Raw genomic sequence first — 18,672 nt, forward strand, 5'->3', positions numbered from 1 at the left:
GCTACACCACAGTGCTGGCCCCAAGGGTAGTGATTTAAAAAAAAAGAGTTATTATTTATTTGAAAGGCAGGGCACCATGTTGGGGGCTTCAGGGGACACAGAGAGAGAAGTCTTGCATCTGCTAGTTTACTCCCCAAATGGCTGCAACAGAAGCCAGGAGCCAGAAACCCCATCTGGATTTTCCATGTGGGTGCAGGGGCCCAAGCAGTTGGGCCATCTGCTGCTGCTTCCCCAGGCATATTAGAAGGGAACTGGATCAGAAGTAGAGCAGCAGGGACTCAAACTGGCACCGATATAGGACCCTGGCACCATGGGTGGTGGCTTAGCCTGATGTGCCGCAATGCCAGCCCCAGGCGGTGATTCTTAACTGTGACATTTGGCCATGTCTGGGGTTAGTTTTTGGCTGTCACAGCTGGAGGGGCAGCGTGCTGCTGGCTTCAGGAGGGCAGAGGTCAGGGATGGTACAGAACAGCTTCGGGTGCCCAGGACAGCCCCACAGAGGGTGATCGGTGTCACTGTGCACAGGGGCCCACTGGCAAGCCCAAATGGAGGGCGTCAGCTGGAGGTGCCACGCACAGGTATTTATATTTTCAAAGCAAGGCCACTGGGCAGGGAAGGTACTGATCACAGAAGGACAGAGGCTGCGGTTCCTGGCCCCCGAGACGCGGTCATGACGAGGTCCCTGCGGGTGGAGGGAGCCTTACGGTGCACAAAGCATGTTATATCCAGCACCTCACTCGGTGGACTGGAGGTGAGACCCCCGGAAACCTGTTCCTAGGGTGATCTTTTCAGCTCCCAGAGAGGCAAGCGGAAGTTTTAAATCCACAGATGCTGTGGATGGAGCCCGTGCTGGATGCCAGCCCTGCTGTCCATGCCTGACACTTGCCTGCCCTCCGCGACCCCATGCTCTGCAGGGCGTGCATGCGCCCCCCTCACGGGAGCAGAGCCAGCTCGGGCTGAGCTCATGCAGCACAAGCAGCGGGGGTCTCTCCAGGCCCCCGCCCTGCCCCTGTTTCCGCACAGCTAGGCCGGCCCACGACAGGAGCACCGCTCCGTTTTTCAAACAGGCCGTGGGGATAAATGCTGAGCGTTGTGGCCTCGTGAAAGAGACTCTGTTGGGCTGGGTGGGTCCGTCCCTGTGCCCGCTGGAGCCACCCTGCCCAAACAGCCTGGTGGTGAGGTGAGCTGAGCAGGCGGATGCCAGGAGAACCTCCCAGGCCCCCGCCGGCCTGCCCTAGAGGCAGCCACACCTTCAAAAGGAAAGTGTGCACTTGTAGCCCACACCAGGGCCATGGTCATGAACTAGGGCAACTGGGAAACAGATCTGAGGCTCAGCACCATCCTTCTGCTGCCCTGAGCGTGGCCTCAGCCTCCGGGATCTCAGGGTGACCTTGGAGGCTGAGCCTGTGCTGTGCCTCATGAGGGAGTGTGGCCCCTTGGGGAGGGGAAGCAGGCCCAGCCCTGGTGACTGTGTGGTCATCCCCTGAGGACCAGAGAAGGCAGTCTCATCATACCTAAGACCCCACCAGGAGGCAGAGCCCCAGTAATATATGCACTTAAAGAAAAAAGTCCTTCCAAATACATTCTGATGTAATGCTTCATTGCTTAGCATTTTCATATTTATTAGAAGAGTACTCTTAGCCTCTTTTATTTCTTTTTTAAAAATTGATCTACTTATTTGAAAGACAGAGTTAGAAACAGAGAGAGAGAGAGAGAGAGAGAGAGAGAGAGCAAGCCTCCATCTGCTGGTTCACTCCCCAAATGGCTGCAATGGCTGGGCTGGGCCAGGCTGAAGCCAGGAGCCCGAGTACTTGGGCCGTCTTCCACTGCTTTTCCAGGCACATTACCAGGGAGATGGATCACATATGGGATACTGGCGTCACAGGCTTAACCCAGTGTGCCACTGCGCCCCACCCCTTTTAGCCTCTTTTAGACTTGGGCTTTTATCAAGTTGCTCGTGTGTATAGATATGACCGCACAAGGAAGAAGGGGTTCCCACAGCCTCCTCACCTCTGGGTCACTCCCAGTCACTGGTGAGCACACAGCGGGTGCTGTGTCCCCCGTGTCACCAGGAGCATAGATGGTGCCACCCGAGGGCCCCGCTCTCTCCATGTGTCTGCCCAGGCCCGGGCACCACCCTGCAGGCCCCGATGCTGGTGCCTTCCAGGGCTGGCTGGGACTTGAGTTTCTTCCTCGAGTCGTTCCTTGCTTGAAGTGATGAGGGCTGGAGCTGTCTCCATGAAGCCACCAGGAGCTACTGCACATGTGAACAGAGAGGGCGCCGTGGACTTGGGGAAAGACGGCGTGTGTGTTGTGAGAAGGGCCGGGGCTGCAGATCCAGGGCTTGGTGTGAGGGCCTGAGACTCTGCATCGTTATTGTGTCCTAAGGCTCGAGGAAGGACAGTTGCGTGTAGAATTTCCCACCCGTGGTTCCTGTCAGTGTTTAGAGTTGCAGATTTTGGAGCTGTTTCGGTTTTCAGATCAGGGAGGCTCAGCCCGTAATGAAAACGATCAAAGGGAGAGTTCTGCCGCGCGGGCAGCTGGCTGGGAGGGTTCCGTGATGCAGGTGACAGCTTGGGCTGTGCCAGCTCTTCGGTGGAGGTTGTGTGCCCACTTCTGTTCCAGCGCAGGTGGACTTCCCACCCAGGGCCCTGCTTCCAGCCCGGCTGCTGGGCAGGAGGTGGACTTCCTGCTGTGGAGCTCCTGAGGTGGGGTGGGGTGGGGAATGCGCCCTAGTAGGGAGGGAGCTTGGGGTGGCCTGAGGCCGTTCTCTGCCCAGCTCCCCTGCCCCCTCTGTCACAGAGAGCCACGTCCTGGCTTGGCCCTAGACCCTACATCCTGCCACAGAGAGGCAGGTCCTGCTACTTTCCCACAGGCTCCCTGGGGGCCTGGCTCCCCTCTCCAGCCCCAGGCTGGAGCTGGGTCTGACTCTCTGTTTGGGCAGGAAAGTGGTGCCCAGCTCCCACACCACTGGGGCTGACCAGGAGACCTGGGAGGGCCTGGCCACGTGTGGCGATGGCAGATCAGAGAAAGGCTTCCCGCCAGTGCCCCTGGCTGACCACATTGCTGTTCACTGGGAGGGGAATCCCACATCCTCCCACACTGAGGACCAAGGAGGCCTTTCTGTGAGTCACAGGACAGCATGGACGTGGACAACAGAGGGGGTGTCGTGAAGCCGGCTGAGAAGCCCAGTGACCCTGGCCCCGGCGCTGGGAGCAGCGCCTGCCCTGCCCCTCCCCGCTGGGGCGCCTCCTTGCCTGCTGCCCCCCTGGGCAGTCCTCTCCCTCCCTGGCCTGCCTCTGCGCTGGACAGCCTTTGCCCTCTGCAGGCCACCCCGCATTCTGGCTCCAGGCACGGACAGCTTCCTGGCCGCCCTGATCTCCCCTCCCCTGCGCCCTGCTCACCTCTGCGCATCTCAGTGTGACTTAAGCACTCAGTAACTGCCGTGATTTGAGGCAGGGTTCTTTCCAGGCCCCCACCTGAGCCTGGGGGCCTCGTTCTCCTGCGTCAGGATAGGCGATCTGGGTGGAAGAGCACAGCTGATGGAGCGGCCAGGCCACGGGCAGGGCTACCTTCACAGCCAGGCCTCCGGCGCTCAGTCCTGCCTGCTTGCTGTGCGTCCAGGGGAAGGATCAGCTTCCTGCTCTGAGCCATGAGCTCTCCTCATCACCTCCCCTAGGCCATAGTCAGCCCACCCTGGCCACTCTGCCCTGGAAATGGGTTCTGGGCGGCTGCTGCAGTGGTAAGAAGAGGGGCCTTAAAGTCACAGAGAGCTGTGTTCAAATCCTGTCCTTCCCACTTCCCAGTGGGGTGGCCTTGGGCAAGTGCTTCACCTCTCTGAACCTCAGATGGGAAAATCACTCTCTTTAGAAGGTGGTTGTGAAGTTGTCTCAGCACAGTGCCTAGCACGTGGTAGGTGCTCAGCTCATCCTCCGACCCTGGAGCTCTCTTCTCTTCTCCCTCCGCTGTCTGGCTCCTCCTGGTCAGAGTCCTGGTCTTTGCTTGTGTATCTGGTACACACTCCAGCTCTCTCAGGCCAGCCTGTGATGTCAGACTCTAACCAGGGGCAGCGGGGGGCCTTGAGCATGCTCAGAGGTGGGAAGCAAGCAAAGCAGACACACACAGTTCTGGGTGTGGGCGTGGGCGTGGGCATGTCTGTGGCCATCCTGCCTTGTGCCCAGCACAGGAAGCAGTTCCTGATCTGCCCTGAGCAGGCCCTGACCTCATTGCTGGCATTTGGAAGGCAGTCATGGGGGCCGGGGCTGACAGAGCCAGGCCCTGGGTGCGCAGCCAGGCTGGAGCCAGGCAGGGAGCCTCTACGTGTTCCAGGAGGGTCTCCCTGGGAGCCACACCCCTGACCGTGACTCCGTGTGCCAGGCGGCCTCTTCAGCTGCAGCCGTCCAGCCACCTCCTTGGCCCGTGCGAAGCATGAGGCAGCTCTAGCGGAGTCAGAGCTAGCACCTCCCTGCGGCTGGCCTGGCAGGCTGTGGGCAGGCGAGTGTGCCAGGGCTGCACCAGGGGCCCGGAATGGTGGAGCCAACCTCACTTTTTTTTTTTTTTTTTTTTTTTTTTTTTTTTAGTGGCAGGGAAAGGGAGCCGAAGATAAGTACTTTATTCATAATATGCCTTTTGCTAGTAAGAAAGAGCAGGCCGCCTCGCATTGCTCATTGCTGAATCCAAGCCTCAGCAGTATTCGTTCTTGCACCTTGTTGGGCTTTTTTTTTTTTTTTTTTTTTTACAGGCAGAGTTAGTGAGGACAGAGAAAAAGATCTTCCTTTTCCGTTGATTCACCCCCAAAATGGCCAGGAGCCAGGTGCTTCCTCCTGGTCTCCCATGCGGGTGCAGGGCCCAAGGACTGAGCCATCCTCCACTGCCCTCCCGGGCCACAGTAGAGAACTGGACTGGAAGAGGAGCAACCGGGACAGAACGGGTGCCCCAACCGGGACTAGAACCCAGGGTACCGGCGCCACAGGTGGAGGATTAGCCTAGTGAGCTGTGGCGCCGGCCACCTTGTTGGGCTTTGTTTCTGGGGTCCTTTTCCTGGAGACTCTGCAATGGGGGCCTGTGTAATTCTATCAGTTTTTGTTTTTCTGATGCTGTCTTTGTTCCTTCTTAAAACAAATTTATTTACTTATTTGAAATTCAGAGAGGGAGAGAAAGAGTGAGAAAGAGTGAGAGATATTGAGAGTTCTTCCAACTGCTGGTTCACTCCCTAAGTGGTCTCAATGGTTGGGGCTGGGCCAGGCCGAAGCCAGGCGCCATCTTGGTCTCCCACGTGTGTGGCAGGGGCTTACGTGCCGATTGCGGGTGCTTTAGCAGAAGCTGTGTTGGCGGCAAAGCAGCTGGGACTCCAGCCAGCAGTCCTGTATGGGAAGCAAGTGTCTGAAGTGGTGGCTTAACCCACGGAGCCACAGCATGGTTCCCTGCTACTGTCTTCATTTCATCATGGTTCTTCAACAGTTTTGCTGGAGCCGCACTGTGGCTCAGTGGGTTAAGCTGCTACCTGCAGCACTGGCATCCCATATGGGTGCCGGTTTGAGTCCCAGCTGCTCCACTTCTGATCCAGCTCCCTGCTGATGGCCTGGGAAAGCAGCAGAAGATGGCCCCAAGTGGTTGGGCTCCTGATCCCATGTGGGAGACCCAGATGAAGCTCCTGGCTCCTGCCTTCAGCCTGGCCCAGCCCTGGCTGTTGTGGCTGTTTGGGGGAAAGAACCAGTTGATGGAAGATCTCTGTTTCTTTAACTTTGCCTTTCAAATAAATGAATAAATCTTAAAAAAAAAAAAGTTTTGCTGGGTACAGGATTCCAGGTTGGCAACTTCTTATCTTGGTGCTTGATGGTGTTAATTCAGTGTCTTCCACCAACGCAGTGGGCATTCCCGGGCGAGCGATCTGTCAGACTCTCTCTGCCTGAAGTGTGCTCAGGGAGAAGCCCTGGGAGACTGGCCACCATCTGTGCCCAGGAAGGGGCAGGTGTGCTCAGCGAAACTTCAGTGGGGAGACGTGAAGCCAGCGGAGGGGGTGGATGGGGAGGCCCGATGGGACTCTGGGCCCAGAGAACTTCCCAGAAGCTGAGCGCTCTGCACTGCTGGAGCTGTGTGAGCCCTGGCTGGGAAGAAATAGCCGGCTTGATGAGGCACTGAGGCCTGGGTGCATTTTCCCCAAATACCGGAAACCGGGCTGCTTCTGAACAGCACCGTTGTTTCTCAGACTTGTGCAGGCGGGAATTCTGAGACCCGGGCCCCAGCAGGTGTCAGTGAGAGCCCACTTCCTGGCTAAGTAGCCCCTTAACTGCTGCACCCTCAGCCTCTGGGCGCTTTGTACAGAACCTGAGCACCCCTCATCATGTCTCCTCTCTCGTGACCTGACGCCTCCAAGAGTGGCAGGGCATTTGGGGACCCCATCCAACCTCCCGCTGGCATTGAACAGTCGGTTCTACCTCCTACTCAGACATAGCCACCCCACCCCCCGCCGTCTAAGCTGCAGGTGGCAGCTGTTGGAGTGAGGGTCACTGGGGGGCTGAGGAGTGGATTGGCTGGGTGGGGCAGCTGTTCCGGAGTTACTGTGAGATGGACACCTAGAGGGCAGTGGCCCTGGGATACTTGCAGACTCCCAGCGGCCCTGCACATGCTCCCCCCGCCCAAAGGTCCTGGAGCCTCCTCCCGTCTGCTGCCCTGGGGTGATGGCTGGACTCCCCGTGTGTGTGTTGCACAGACATGGCTGTGTACAGTGTGTCTTGCCTGTGATCCCTGCTTGGTCTACTCACGAAGCACACCAGGGAGTTCCCCAAAGACCGCACCCCGGTGTGGAAAGAAGGCGTGTTGCAGTGCTGGTGGGATGGGAAGTCGGGCGGCTTCAGAGTGGCGCTATTGCAGATGCATCAGTAGAGAAGCCTCAGTGGCTGGCGGGACCCCGCCCCCACCGTCTGTCCCTCCCAGGATAAGTCTGGGGCGTGCAGGTCAGAAGGACACAGCTGCTGTGCATTGGAGCTCTTTGCTCCCAAGCTGTCCTGGCTCCCGCCAGAGAGGGCAGGAGGGCAGGAAGGAAGCCCTACCCTATTGGCCTCTCCGTCATTCCATCATTCCTTGTGGCAGGGGGTGGGCGTGGGCTTTGGTCTTCACCGCTCAGCTGGATGCCGCCGTGGGCGCCTGGGAGGCCTGGGCCGGAAGTCTGTCTCTGGCTGCTGCTAAGCTTGCGCGTTCGTGCACTGGGGCAGCTGCCAGTTCTGGGCCCCGAGATGAGGGGGCTGGGGCTGGGGCTCTGGGTGCTTGCAGCTTCTGCTGACCGTGAGGCTCCTTGCCCACAGCCTGGCTCTGTCCTTGGCTGGCCCAGAGGGCTACATGGGCACGGGAGCAGGTGTCCAGTCCCCTGCTGGCCCCCCACCCCGTGGAATGCTCACACACGTGTGCTGGGAAGCGCTGCTCCTCCTTGCTTGATGGACAGCAGTCCCTTTGTGGGTTGTAGGTTGGTTCCTTTGCCTAGGAGTGGAAAAGAATTGGTGGCTGAACAGGCGCACGCGTGAGGCTCCGTGCCAGCTCCCGGGAAGGCAGCGGCCAGGAGCCAGGGATTGGCTTCCACTCGGCAGTGCTGACCGCTGGCAGCGCCTCTGGGCCCCTGTACTCTGTGGCTCACTCGTGGTTCCCAGTCATTTACACACGCCAGCACCGTGCCGGCCATCATGATTCTAAATCTGCGGAAAAAGACAGAGGCCCTGAGGGGTTCCCTGCTGTGCCCCAGGCCACCCAATTCTGTGCTTATAAGAAGCAGAGCTGGAATTTGAACTCAGGACTCCCAGCGGGTGCTGACCCACAACTGTGTCCTATCATGGACCCCCTGAGCTGGGTGCATTGTTCCTCTTGGGCAAAATCTCTTTTCTCTGAGTGTCTTAGGTTCAATTAGGGGATTGGTTACATGAGTGACAGCCCCTCACATGCAGGTGTTAGCACACTTTTAAATACAGAGTTGTGGCACAGTCAGTTAAGCCGTTGCCTGTGATGTTGGCATCCCATACGGGCACTGCTTTGAATCCCGGCTGCCCCATTTATGATCCAGCTCCCTGCTGAAGTGCCTGGGTAAGCAGTGGAAGATGGCCTAGGTATTTGCCACCCAAATGGGAGACCCTGATGGAGTTCCAGGTTCCTGGCTTTGGGCTGGCTCAGCCCTAGCTGTTGTGGCCATTTAGGGGAGTGAACCAGATCTCTTCCCCTCCCCCATCTCTCCCTCTCTCTGTATCTCGGCCTTTCAAATAAATAAAATAAATCTTTAACATTACACAGAGTCCTGCCTCATAGCACAGACAAAATCAGAACAGTGTCTCCAGTACGATCATGGTTTTGTAAGATGGGATTCACACGTGTACACTTGGCAGGGAGCGTGTTAGTTGTGAGTATTCTAAATCTGGCTAATAGCGTTCATGTTTTTTGTATTTTTCAATTTTTAAAAAAGATTTATTTATTTATTGAAAGAGTTACAGGGAGAGAAGGAGAGACACAGAGAGAGATCTTGCATCTGCTGGTTCACTCCCCAAATGGCTGTGACAGACAGGCCTATGCCAGGCCAAAGCCAGGAGCTAGGAGCTTCTTCTGGGTCTCCCACGTGGGTTCAGGGGCCCAACCACTTGGGTCATCTTCCGCTGCTTTTGCAGGTGCATTAGCAGGGAGCTGGATCGGAAGTGGAACAGCCAGGACTCGAACTGTGCCCATATGGGATGCCAGTACTGCAGGCTGGGGCTTTAACCTGCGGAGCCACAGCACTGGCCCCTCAATTTTGTTTTATGGTGAAATGTTTTATACTTAGAGGGGAAAAGTTATTTAGAATAAAAAAAGCTGGAGTGTGTAGTGGGACAGTGCAGGGGACCAGGGCATCCTCAGTAGGGAGCAGCTCCCTGGCCTGAAGGTGGACACGAGGCCTTGGCCACTGCTCGGAGGCTTCCTGGCCCACAGGAGAGTGGATCTGCATGAGCTGTGTGAGGCTCTGCCCACAGACCCCAGCCCTGAGGGAGCAATGCCCCTCACGCTGGCTGTGCCTGGGAAGCACCTGGGATCTGGCACAAACGAGGTTCTGGTGCTGCAGGAGGCCTGGGGTGGGGCGCAAGACTCTGCATCTCCAACAGGCTCCCAGTGATGTTGATGCTGCTGGTCCAAGCCATTTGCCCTGCAGAGAAGCCTGGTGCTGCCTCCCCAGGCCTGTGGCATGTGGAAAGGCACACAGATGTTAGGGCAAGCAGCGTTCGCGGGGGTCCCTGGGCCGGGGGACATTTCTGGAGGGTGCTCTTCAGAAATGTGCAAAGATGAGCCTCTGTCTTGCTGGCTCTGGGATCAGGCTGCCCCATACTCCAGCTTTGTGGAAAGACCTGAGGTTGGGACTGAGCTGCAGCCCAGGATTTGAATCCCAGCTCTGTAGCTGGTTCGCTACATGGCCTCGCGCCTCTCTTCCACCTCAGCAGCAGGGCTAAGAGAAGGTCATGGTGAAGGTGCAACTGGGGTATGTTGGGTGCCTGGCACAGGACCCGGCGTGTAGCTGGCTCTCACACCGCGCTCTCGGCTCCTCGTAGGTGGACGAGATTTACCACGATGAGTCACTGGGGACCCACGTGAACATCGCTCTTGTCCGCCTGGTCATGGTCGGCTACCGACAGGTACGCACCTGGCTTGTCATGGTTGGAGGGGGATGGGCTGTGGGGCCAGAGTATGGGAGCAGTCATGGGGTGACCTGGAGGGACCAGCATCCAGGATCACGACCCTGAGGCCAAGAGACCCTGGCCGCAGTGGTATAGGTGTTTGGAGGCAGTGAGCACGGCCTCAGGGAGAAGCTGAGAGCTTGCATCCTTGTGCTCAGAGACCCCTCTCCTTGAGGGACGGATGAGAAGACTGGGGCTCCTGGATGGGCGGCTGCAGAGACACAGCCTGCTGTGGTCCAGCCCTCGCGCCTGGGCTCTGCAGTCTTAGACCTGCCACTCATTCTCCTCTGGGGGGAGGCAGGCGACAACTGACCTTCCTCCAAGTAGAGATTCTGTAAGACAGGGAATGGGAAGTATGGGGGAAACGCTCGGAGCAGCACCTACCCTGTGAGGTCATCGTGCATCAGGTTTTTCCAATGACACATGCCCTGGCATGGGGGAGGGAGACGTGCCAGCAGCTGCTGAGTGGGCGGACCCTGTAGCCCCCCGGCCTCGGTGTTCCCTTCTACCTGTATTGGGAGGAGAGAGGCCTGCTGCGTCCCGGGCTCTGACCCAGCTGCTCTGCTGCTCCCGCAGTCCCTGAGCCTGATCGAGCGTGGGAACCCTGCACGTAGCCTGGAGCAGGTGTGTCGCTGGGCTCACTCCCAGCAGCGCCAGGACCCCGGCCATGCTGAGCACCACGACCACATGATCTTCCTCACCCGGCAGAACTTTGGGCCCTCAGGTATGCAAGGTACTGTATTTGCCGTGGCCAGGTGTGTGCAGCTGGTGGGGTCGAGGCAGAGGCTCAGGGCAGGGCCTGGAAATGGATGAGCTCTCTCCAGGGACACAGGGAGGACCAGATCTGTGACAAGTAAGCAAGCTTCGGAATAGTTTTGTGGGGAACAGGGCAAGAAAAGGGCCCGACTTGGTGCCTCCTGTCTCCATGGAGCCTGCAGAGGGCTATGAGTGGGCACACCCTGGATCCTGTACCTACTGCCCCAGAACTGACTGCTTGAGGCTTCCTACTTGTTTCTGGTGGAATGCTGGAAACGAGTCAGCCAGCCCTGCCTACCCAAAGGGCGCTGAAATCCCAGGTATGGTTTTTGTGCACACACAGACACACACTGCCGTGAAAGTACAGACATGCACATATACCCAGACACTGCACGCACAGATGCACACATGCAGCCAGAAACGTGTGTGAAAAGGACAGTACTATAGACACAAGAGACACACTGTCCACACACACACACACACACACTCACACAGGCTCCTGCGTGTAATTGCACCACACTTAGAGCAGATCCCAGACCTCTAGAACAACAGAGGCCGCGAGACCGCCTTCCCACTGCAGCCGCTCATGGCACTTCTCCACCGGCTGTGGACTAAAAGCCCACTTCCCCCTTCAGTCAGCATTAAGGCCGGATGATTAGTCCCCTCCATTGTCACTTCCGCCTCAGGGGTCTTCCCCAGCCCAGCAACGTTCCCAGCCTGTGCCTGGGCCCCTCAGCACCCAGGCCTTGCACCCTGCTGCGCTGTGCACACAGTGGCTGCTGCCCTTGCTGCTCTGGTCCAGCCTGGCTGTCCTGCCCGTTCCCATGTGGCTCGCCTGCACCTCACCTGTGTCCCCACCTCCCGCGAGTCCTGTCCTCCAGCCCAATCTGCTGCCCCCATCAGTTGTTTCTAGGTCCCTCTCCACCCCCTCAGCTGAAGCCATTCCTGTCCCCCTCCTCCAGATCACCCCTGTACCCTACATTGCTCCCTGAACTCTGGCCCTCGAGGCCCACACCCCCTATGCTCATCACCCGTCTGTCTGCTAAGTTGGATCTCCTGTAGCGGCTGTGGGCCACGTTGGGGGTGGGTCTGATTCTCCTCTGTCCCCCTACCCCAGTGTCTAAGACAGGGCCACTCCTGACCCCCCATCCCAAACATGTAGAAAGCCCTCCCAACGTGATTGATGACTGACTGACTGCAGGACTAGGGGAGGCAGCATGGAGGTCGAGTGCACAGCCTCGGGTCCTGCCTAGAAATCTTACTGCCTTGTTCAGGGGGAGGCTGGGAAAGCCTGGAGCCAGGAGGGAGGCCACCAAGCCTCATGCAAGGGCAGCTGGGCCCTGGGTTTGCTGGGCTGTGGGTGGGGCTTAGGGAGCCTTCTTCCCCCACGGCCCCCCGCGCTGACCAGACCGGGACCACCTCACCTGCCCATGACTTCTCCTTCCGCACTCTCTTCCTCTCCCCACCAGGGTATGCACCTGTCACCGGCATGTGCCACCCCCTGAGAAGCTGTGCTCTCAGCCATGAGGATGGCTTCTCCTCCGCCTTCGTGGTGGCCCACGAGACTGGCCACGTGTAAGTGGTGCCAGGAAGGTGGGCAGGACTGGCAGCTCTGTGCTATGGGCTGTGCTATGAGCTCTGGCGAGGTCTATGAGGGGGAGGCTGTGTCCAGGTCCAGCCTCCAGTCCCATTGTCCTGGGAGATAACAACCGAGCTGGGAGAACAGTACCTGGCGGGAGACCCTGCCCTGAAGTGTTGGGGGGTGGTGCCAAGAGGCCTGTGACAGTTAGGGCTCTGCCCTGAACCACGGAGAGCAGAAGGGTGGGTCAGTGACACTGTCCCTGCCGTAGGGCGGGGCCTGCCCTCTGGGTGGTCTCCTTCCCTGGCTTCCCTCCATCCCATCCACACCTCAAGGCCCAGCCCATTCCAGCACTTGGCACTCACTGGAGGGCTGACCCGAGCCCATCCTAAGCAGGCGCACCAGGGCCAGGCAGGGACTGGCATCCTCGGGTTTGGATTCTGTTTACAGCACATTTGCCCATTCATTCAGTCATGTTTCCTGAGCACCCACTGTGGCCCAGGGTGGGGCTTCAGTGCAGAACTGGACAGAGGAGCCCCTGAGAAGCCACGTGCTAGATGGGAACCTAGATGGGCCACTGTCCGGTGACAGACCACGGCCATGCCCCCAGCCTTGTCTGCCCACAGAGGCCAGGCTAAGGGATGCCATCGGCCCTGTAGGATTCTATCCCAGCTGTGCTCCTCTCCTGGGGTCTGTTTCCCCATCTGCAACATGCAGGCCAACACCAGGGAAACCTCTGGGGTCCCTTCCTGCCCGGGAAGCCATGGTTCCAAGTACTCTGGAGCCAGGCATTTGTCTTCCTATAAAGGCCGAGATCCCTGACCTTGGAGAGATATGGCTGAGCTCAGGGTCCCCGAGTCTGTCTAGTGGGAGTATTTAAGAAGTAGAAGTGCTGGACTTTGGCATTCAATGCTACTGGTGAGGAGAGAACTGTTAGGTGCTAGCCGTCATGGCAGGTGCCACCATGAAGAGCTAGCTTAGCGCTAGTCCCATGGGGTCTTGAGAGGCTTCAGAGGGGCTCAATGCATGAGGCTGAATCGAGTTGAGGGAGACCCGCCCCTTGCTCCCATTGGTCTAGGAGACAGTGTGTGTCACGTGTTGTTAATGCTGGGGCAGGTGTCTGCTCTGGCCAGCCCAGGGAAAGCTGGGGTCTTGGAGCATGAGCAAGGCTCAGACTGGCCTTGGAAGCTGTGAAGACGTGGATGGGGTTTGAGGAGGGGGCAGATGTCCGGGAGGAGAGAACAGTGGGACAAAGCCTTGCAAATGGAATGAACCTGACCTCACTGGGGGCTGCTTCCGCCCCATGGCCTTGCAGGGAGAAGGGTGGGGAAACTGGCCCAGGAGGCACACCCTGGATTCCCTATCAGGGCAGGGTCTCCCATCCGGGGCCCACCTGCCTGTGTCCCAGGGGCAGCCTTCTAAGTGTGACTCAGGGCTCCCTCTGTTCCCCCCGCCCTCCAGGCTCGGCATGGAGCATGACGGGCAGGGGAATGACTGCGCAGATGAGACCAGCCTGGGCAGTGTCATGGCCCCGCTGGTGCAGGCCTCCTTCCACCGCTTCCACTGGTCCCGCTGCAGCAAGCTGGAGCTGAGCCGCTACCTCCCGTAGGTCCCCCGCATGTGCCCTTGCCACCCGCAGCCCCGCTTCACCTGACTCTTCTGCCCCCCAGGTGCCCCCAAGGGGGTAGGCCTCGTGTTCATAAGCAGGCCCAGGTACTCAGTAAGAGCACAGACGCCCTGGTGCTGACTTAGAATCTGCTGGGGGAATGGATTCACTGAGCACTTGCTGAAGGCCAGGAGCCACAGCATGGGGGCTGGGGTATCCCTGTCCCCCAGGGCCACAGAGAAGGGGCAGGAGGGTGCTCGCTTCCCGTCCCTTCCCTTAACCCCAGTCTTGGCTCAAGCCACACACACTCGATTCTTGGCTTGGCTGGTCAGCTCCTGTGTCTCCAGGGATAACTATATGATGAGTGTTTGACTCTGGAACCCAAGGCCCAAGAATGGGGGTCAGAGTGGATTTGCATGGGGCAGGTGGAGGCAGACCAACCCTGTGCAGCAGCTGGCCAGGGCGCCTGCGGGTGTCCTGCCTGGTAGGTGGACTTCCCTTCTTCCCCCAGTGCAGAAGGAGCTTCACACTGTCCATAAGTCAACTCTTATCATTATTATTATTAAAGATTTATTTATTCATCTTGAAAGTCAGAGTTACAGAGAGAGGAAGAGACAGAGAGAAAGAGAGCTTCCATCTGCTGGTTCACTCCCCAGATGGCTGCAACTGCTGGTACAGTGCCAGGCTGAAGCTAGGAGCCAGGTCTCCCATGTAAGTGGCAGGGGCCCATGCACTTGGGCTGTTTTCCACTGCTTTTGCAGGCCATTAGTAGGGAGCTGGACCAGACGTGGTGCAGCCAGGACTTGAACCAGCACCCACATAGAATGCCGACATCACAGGCAGCAGCTTTACTTGTTATGCCACAAACATACAAGCCAACTCTTAACCTTGATCATAGTGTATCCCTGAATTGTGGGCAAAGCAGACCCCCAGCCAGCTATCTGCAGAGTACCTAACCCCAGTCCCACTGCCCCCACCCCTGCCTGCTCTCACTGGTGGAAGCAAGCACAGGAAGAGACAGCTCCAAGTACAGGGCACAGAGTTCAGATTCCTGCTGGCCCTCTGTGCCCATTCAAATGTCCAGCCCCCAGGCAGGGGAGTCTGGGGCTTCCTGCCCTTGGCCTGCCTCACCTCCCTGGTCTGTGCTGGCAGCTCCTACGACTGCCTCCTCGACGACCCCTTTGAACCCACCTGGCCCCAGCCCCCGGAGCTGCCTGGGATTAACTACCCAATGGACGAGCAGTGCCGCTTCGAATTCGGCAGTGGGTACCAGACGTGCTTGGCGGTGAGTACCCACCCAGCCTCTGCCCAGCCAGGCATGCCAGGCTGTTCGTTCACAGGATGCCCGCCCACCCAGCCAGCAAGTGGGTCTGGGGATGGGCCTGCAGACCCACTTAGAGCCCGCCACCATGGGGGATGCCAGGTGAACAGGGCCTGCCAAGTTCATCTGTGGGGGATAGGTGTGTGCAGTGGCCTTGGGAAAGGTGGGAAGGGGGTCCTGGCCGGGCTGGCTGCCTGGCAGCTTCTCTGTGAAGGATGCTGCTCGACCCAAAGGGCTTGGCTGATCCCTGCCTCTTGTGCCTGTACGCTGTCCATGCCCCTGAGGACGTAGAGACAGGGAGCATAGCCCTGTCCCCCCTTCCAGATCAGCTCCAGCTGCCCAGGAGAGATCCTGACAGCTGCGGATGGCCCAGGCCGAGGCCAGGGCAGGGACAGGCTCTGGGAGGAGAGAACAGCTCTCTTCCCATCCTCCTCAGAGCAGGAGGGCCTGCTGCTACCACGAGAGGCCCCTGTATGTGGCCCCTTCCCCTGTCCAGGCTGCACTGGGGCCCGTGCTCCAACAAAGCCCTGCTTTGGGGTGGAGGAACAGGGCATAGGATGTGCATAACCAGAGACTGTCTTTGGGGCTGCTGGAGGCAGGGAGTGATGGGAGAGAATAGTGAGGGGACCAGGCATTCCTGGACAGTCTGGGAGAACGCTGCTGCCAACCTCTGGCCTGTGGGCATCCAGGTCACAGGGGCTGGGAGTGCCATCCTTGTCTGGGCTCTGCTGTGCACCCATGTGCACAGGGCCCAGTCCTTCCTGGAGCCCAAACCCTAGAGAAGTCCTAGCCCAGTGACAGTGGTTTCTGCAAGGGCGAGGAAGGAGGCCCAGGGAGAGGACAGGGGCTTCGTGGGTCAGGGAAATGTGTGGGCTGGGCTGGGCCCCTTCTCAGTCAGGAGACAGGGGTCCCTGGAGGCCTCTGGCAGTTGGGGTACAGCCTGAGGATATGTGGGGTTCTGCCTTTTTTGCATCCTGGGTTCCAGTACACCCTCCCCACCCAGCTCCATCGAGGCCCTTAGCCTGTAGATGCAGGGCCACAACGGAGCCAGTCCAGCCCAGTGACCCTGGCCCTCCAGTCCAGCCCAGTGCCTCTGCCCCTCCTGTCCAGCCTGGAGACCCTGCCCCTCCTGTCCAGCCCAGTGACCCTGTCCCCTCCAGTCCAGCCTGGTGACCCTGTCCCCTCCAGTCCAGCCCAGTGCCCCTGCCCCTCCAGTCCAGCCTGGAGACCCTGCCCCCTCCAGTCCAGCCTGGTGACCCTGTCCCCTCCAGTCCAGCCTGGTGACCCTGTCCCCTCCAGTCCAGCCCAGTGCCCCTGCCCCTCCAGTCCAGCCTGGAGACCCTGCCCCTCCAGTCCAGCCTGGTGACCCTGTCCCCTCCAGTCCAGCCTGGTGACCCTGTCCCCTCCAGTCCAGCCCAGTGACCCTGTCCCCTCCAGTCCAGCCTGGAGACCCTGCCCCTCCAGTCCAGCCCGGTGACCCTGTCCCCTCCAGTCCAGCCTGGTGACCCTGTCCCCTCCAGTCCAGCCCAGTGACCCTGTCCCCTCCAGTCCAGCCCAGTGACCCTGTCCCCTCCAGTCCAGCCTGGTGACCCTGCCCCTCCAGTCCAGCCTGGTGACCCTGTCCCCTCCAGTCCAGCCCGGTGACCCTGTCCCCTCCAGTCCAGCCTGGAGACCCTGTCCCCTCCAGTCCAGCCCGGTGACCCTGTCCCCTCCAGTCCAGCCCGGAGACCCTGTCCCCTCCAGTCCAGCCTGGTGACCCTACCCCTCCTGTCCAGCCCGGTGACCCTGTCCCCTCCAGTCCAGCCTGGTGACCCTGTCCCCTCCAGTCCAGCCCGGAGACCCTGTCCCCTCCAGTCCAGCCTGGAGACCCTGCCCCTCCAGTCCAGCCCGGTGACCCTGTCCCCTCCAGTCCAGCCTGGTGACCCTGTCCCCTCCAGTCCAGCCCAGTGACCCTGTCCCCTCCAGTCCAGCCTGGAGACCCTGACCCTCCAGTCCAGCCCGGTGACCCTGTCCCCTCCAGTCAAGCCTGGAGACCCTGCCCCTCCAGTCCAGCCCAGTGACCCTGTCCCCTCCAGTCCAGCCCAGTGACCCTGCCCCTCCAGTCCAGCCCGGTGACCCTGTCCCCTCCAGTCCAGCCTGGTGACCCTGTCCCCTCCAGTCCAGCCCAGTGACCCTGTCCCCTTGCCACGCAGTTCAGGACCTTTGAGCCCTGCAGGCAGCTGTGGTGCAGCCACCCCGACAACCCCTACTTCTGCAAGACCAAGAAGGGGCCCCCACTGGATGGGACCGACTGCGCACCGGGAAAGGTAGGTGGGTGGCAGGAGTGGCCTTCCTGGGGCGTGGGTCGTCCAGCATGCCCTGCCATGTGGGGGGCAGTGGGGGAGGCACTCAGTGTTCCCACTGACGTGTGAGGGGTCTCCCGGGAACACCCGGGTTCTCTCGCACACCACAGCCCTCAGCCTCTACAGTTGGCTGAGTACACTGTGAGCTCACAGACCTGTCAGCAGGAGGGTTTACTCCCATTTTACAGATGAGAAGAACGGGGCCCCAACAGGTTAATAAATGTGTTGGGGACACAGGGAGAAGAAAGATAGGGAAGACTCCAGGGTCTGACTCCTGCTGCCCACTCCATGCTGTCTCTGATCCTCCTTCACATACACGTGTTTCCTGCCATATTTGCTCCTCATGCCTGTGTGAGTGTCAGGCCCCCTTTGGGCAGGTGACCTGGGGGCTAGGTCTGGGAATGCTCAGTGGGGGTGTGAAAGCTGCTTCTGCTCTATGCCGACCTTGACCTTGATCACTGTGTGGTGACCTCGGGCCCTTGGTTGAACTTCTCTGGCCCTGCTGAGCCCTGGCCAAGCATCCTGCCCTTCCCAGGGCTACTCTGGAGATGCTGGGCCAGGTCAGAGTGACCGGGAGTGCTGGGAAGATGCGGGGTGGGAAGAGACTCAGTGTCTGCTTGAGTCCAGCCATAACGCACTACCCCATGACCTGCCTGGGGTCCTGTACCCTCGCCAGGCTCTCCCCCTCCACATCTGCCATGCTGAGCATCCCCCGGGTTTGTCGCTTCACGTGGGCAACCCACGGCTCTGCCCAGGCCCTGTGGGCTCCACACCTGCAGGCTGTCCTCGCAGAGTCCGGTTATACCTGCTCCAGGTGTTTCCTTCACCTCGGTTTTCCCAGGTATTTTCATCATTCCAAGCTCTCCCGGTCACAGTTTCACAGGACAGTTGATCCATGGTTCTTGGTTTTGGCTACCTGCTGCTGTCTTGTGGGAGCTTTCAAAATCCCCAGCCTGGGCTAGGGAGGGGCTGTGGCCAGGCAGAGGGCGTCCTCAGGGGAGAGAGAATGCTCTGACCATGGACGGTGGTGATGGTTGCACAACTCTGAATTTGTGAAACTGTGTGGGGTCGTACACTCGAAGCGAGTGATTTCTAGGCATGTGAATTATGCCTTCCCACAGCTTCTCACAAAGTCGCTGCCTCTGGAGATGCTGAGCCCGGCAGCTGAGTGAGCCCAGGGTTGAGAACCATCGAGTGCGTCTCTGGAGGAAGACCCGGGAGCTCTGCTGGCTCCTGCTTGGTGCCTCCAGGAAGAGGCGAGGGAGTTCCCGGCAGCTGAGCCCTTCCAGCGCCTGGCCCTGTGCTGGGGTCTCTGTAGGCGTTGCTGCCTTGGGTTCTTAGCATAGTTTTAACAGATGAGTGCACAGCAAGGTGGAGCAGAACCCCCACCC

General features: G+C 59.4%; 1 protein-coding gene across 6 annotated transcripts in view; it reads left to right on the top strand.

Moving 5' to 3' along the window:
• Positions 1-18,672, top strand: part of ADAMTS14 (ADAM metallopeptidase with thrombospondin type 1 motif 14) — an 83,551-nt gene that overhangs the window by 45,827 nt on the left and 19,052 nt on the right. For 4 of the 6 annotated variants that reach the window (XM_051823819.2, XM_051823814.2, XM_051823815.2 and 1 more), the window contains exons 5-10: positions 9,552-9,635; positions 10,254-10,410; positions 11,903-12,008; positions 13,474-13,617; positions 14,771-14,903; positions 17,132-17,245. In XM_051823819.2, the coding sequence (XP_051679779.1) occupies positions 9,552-9,635; positions 10,254-10,410; positions 11,903-12,008; positions 13,474-13,617; positions 14,771-14,903; positions 17,132-17,245 (738 nt within the window). The remainder of the gene's footprint in view (positions 1-9,551; positions 9,636-10,253; positions 10,411-11,902; positions 12,009-13,473; positions 13,618-14,770; positions 14,904-17,131; positions 17,246-18,672) is intronic. The other 2 variants (XM_051823817.2, XM_051823818.2) reach the window with 1 other exon arrangement.

The sequence above is a fragment of the Oryctolagus cuniculus genome, chromosome 15 (genome assembly GCF_964237555.1).
Source record: "Oryctolagus cuniculus chromosome 15, mOryCun1.1, whole genome shotgun sequence".
Classification (NCBI taxonomy): Eukaryota; Metazoa; Chordata; class Mammalia; order Lagomorpha; family Leporidae; genus Oryctolagus; species Oryctolagus cuniculus.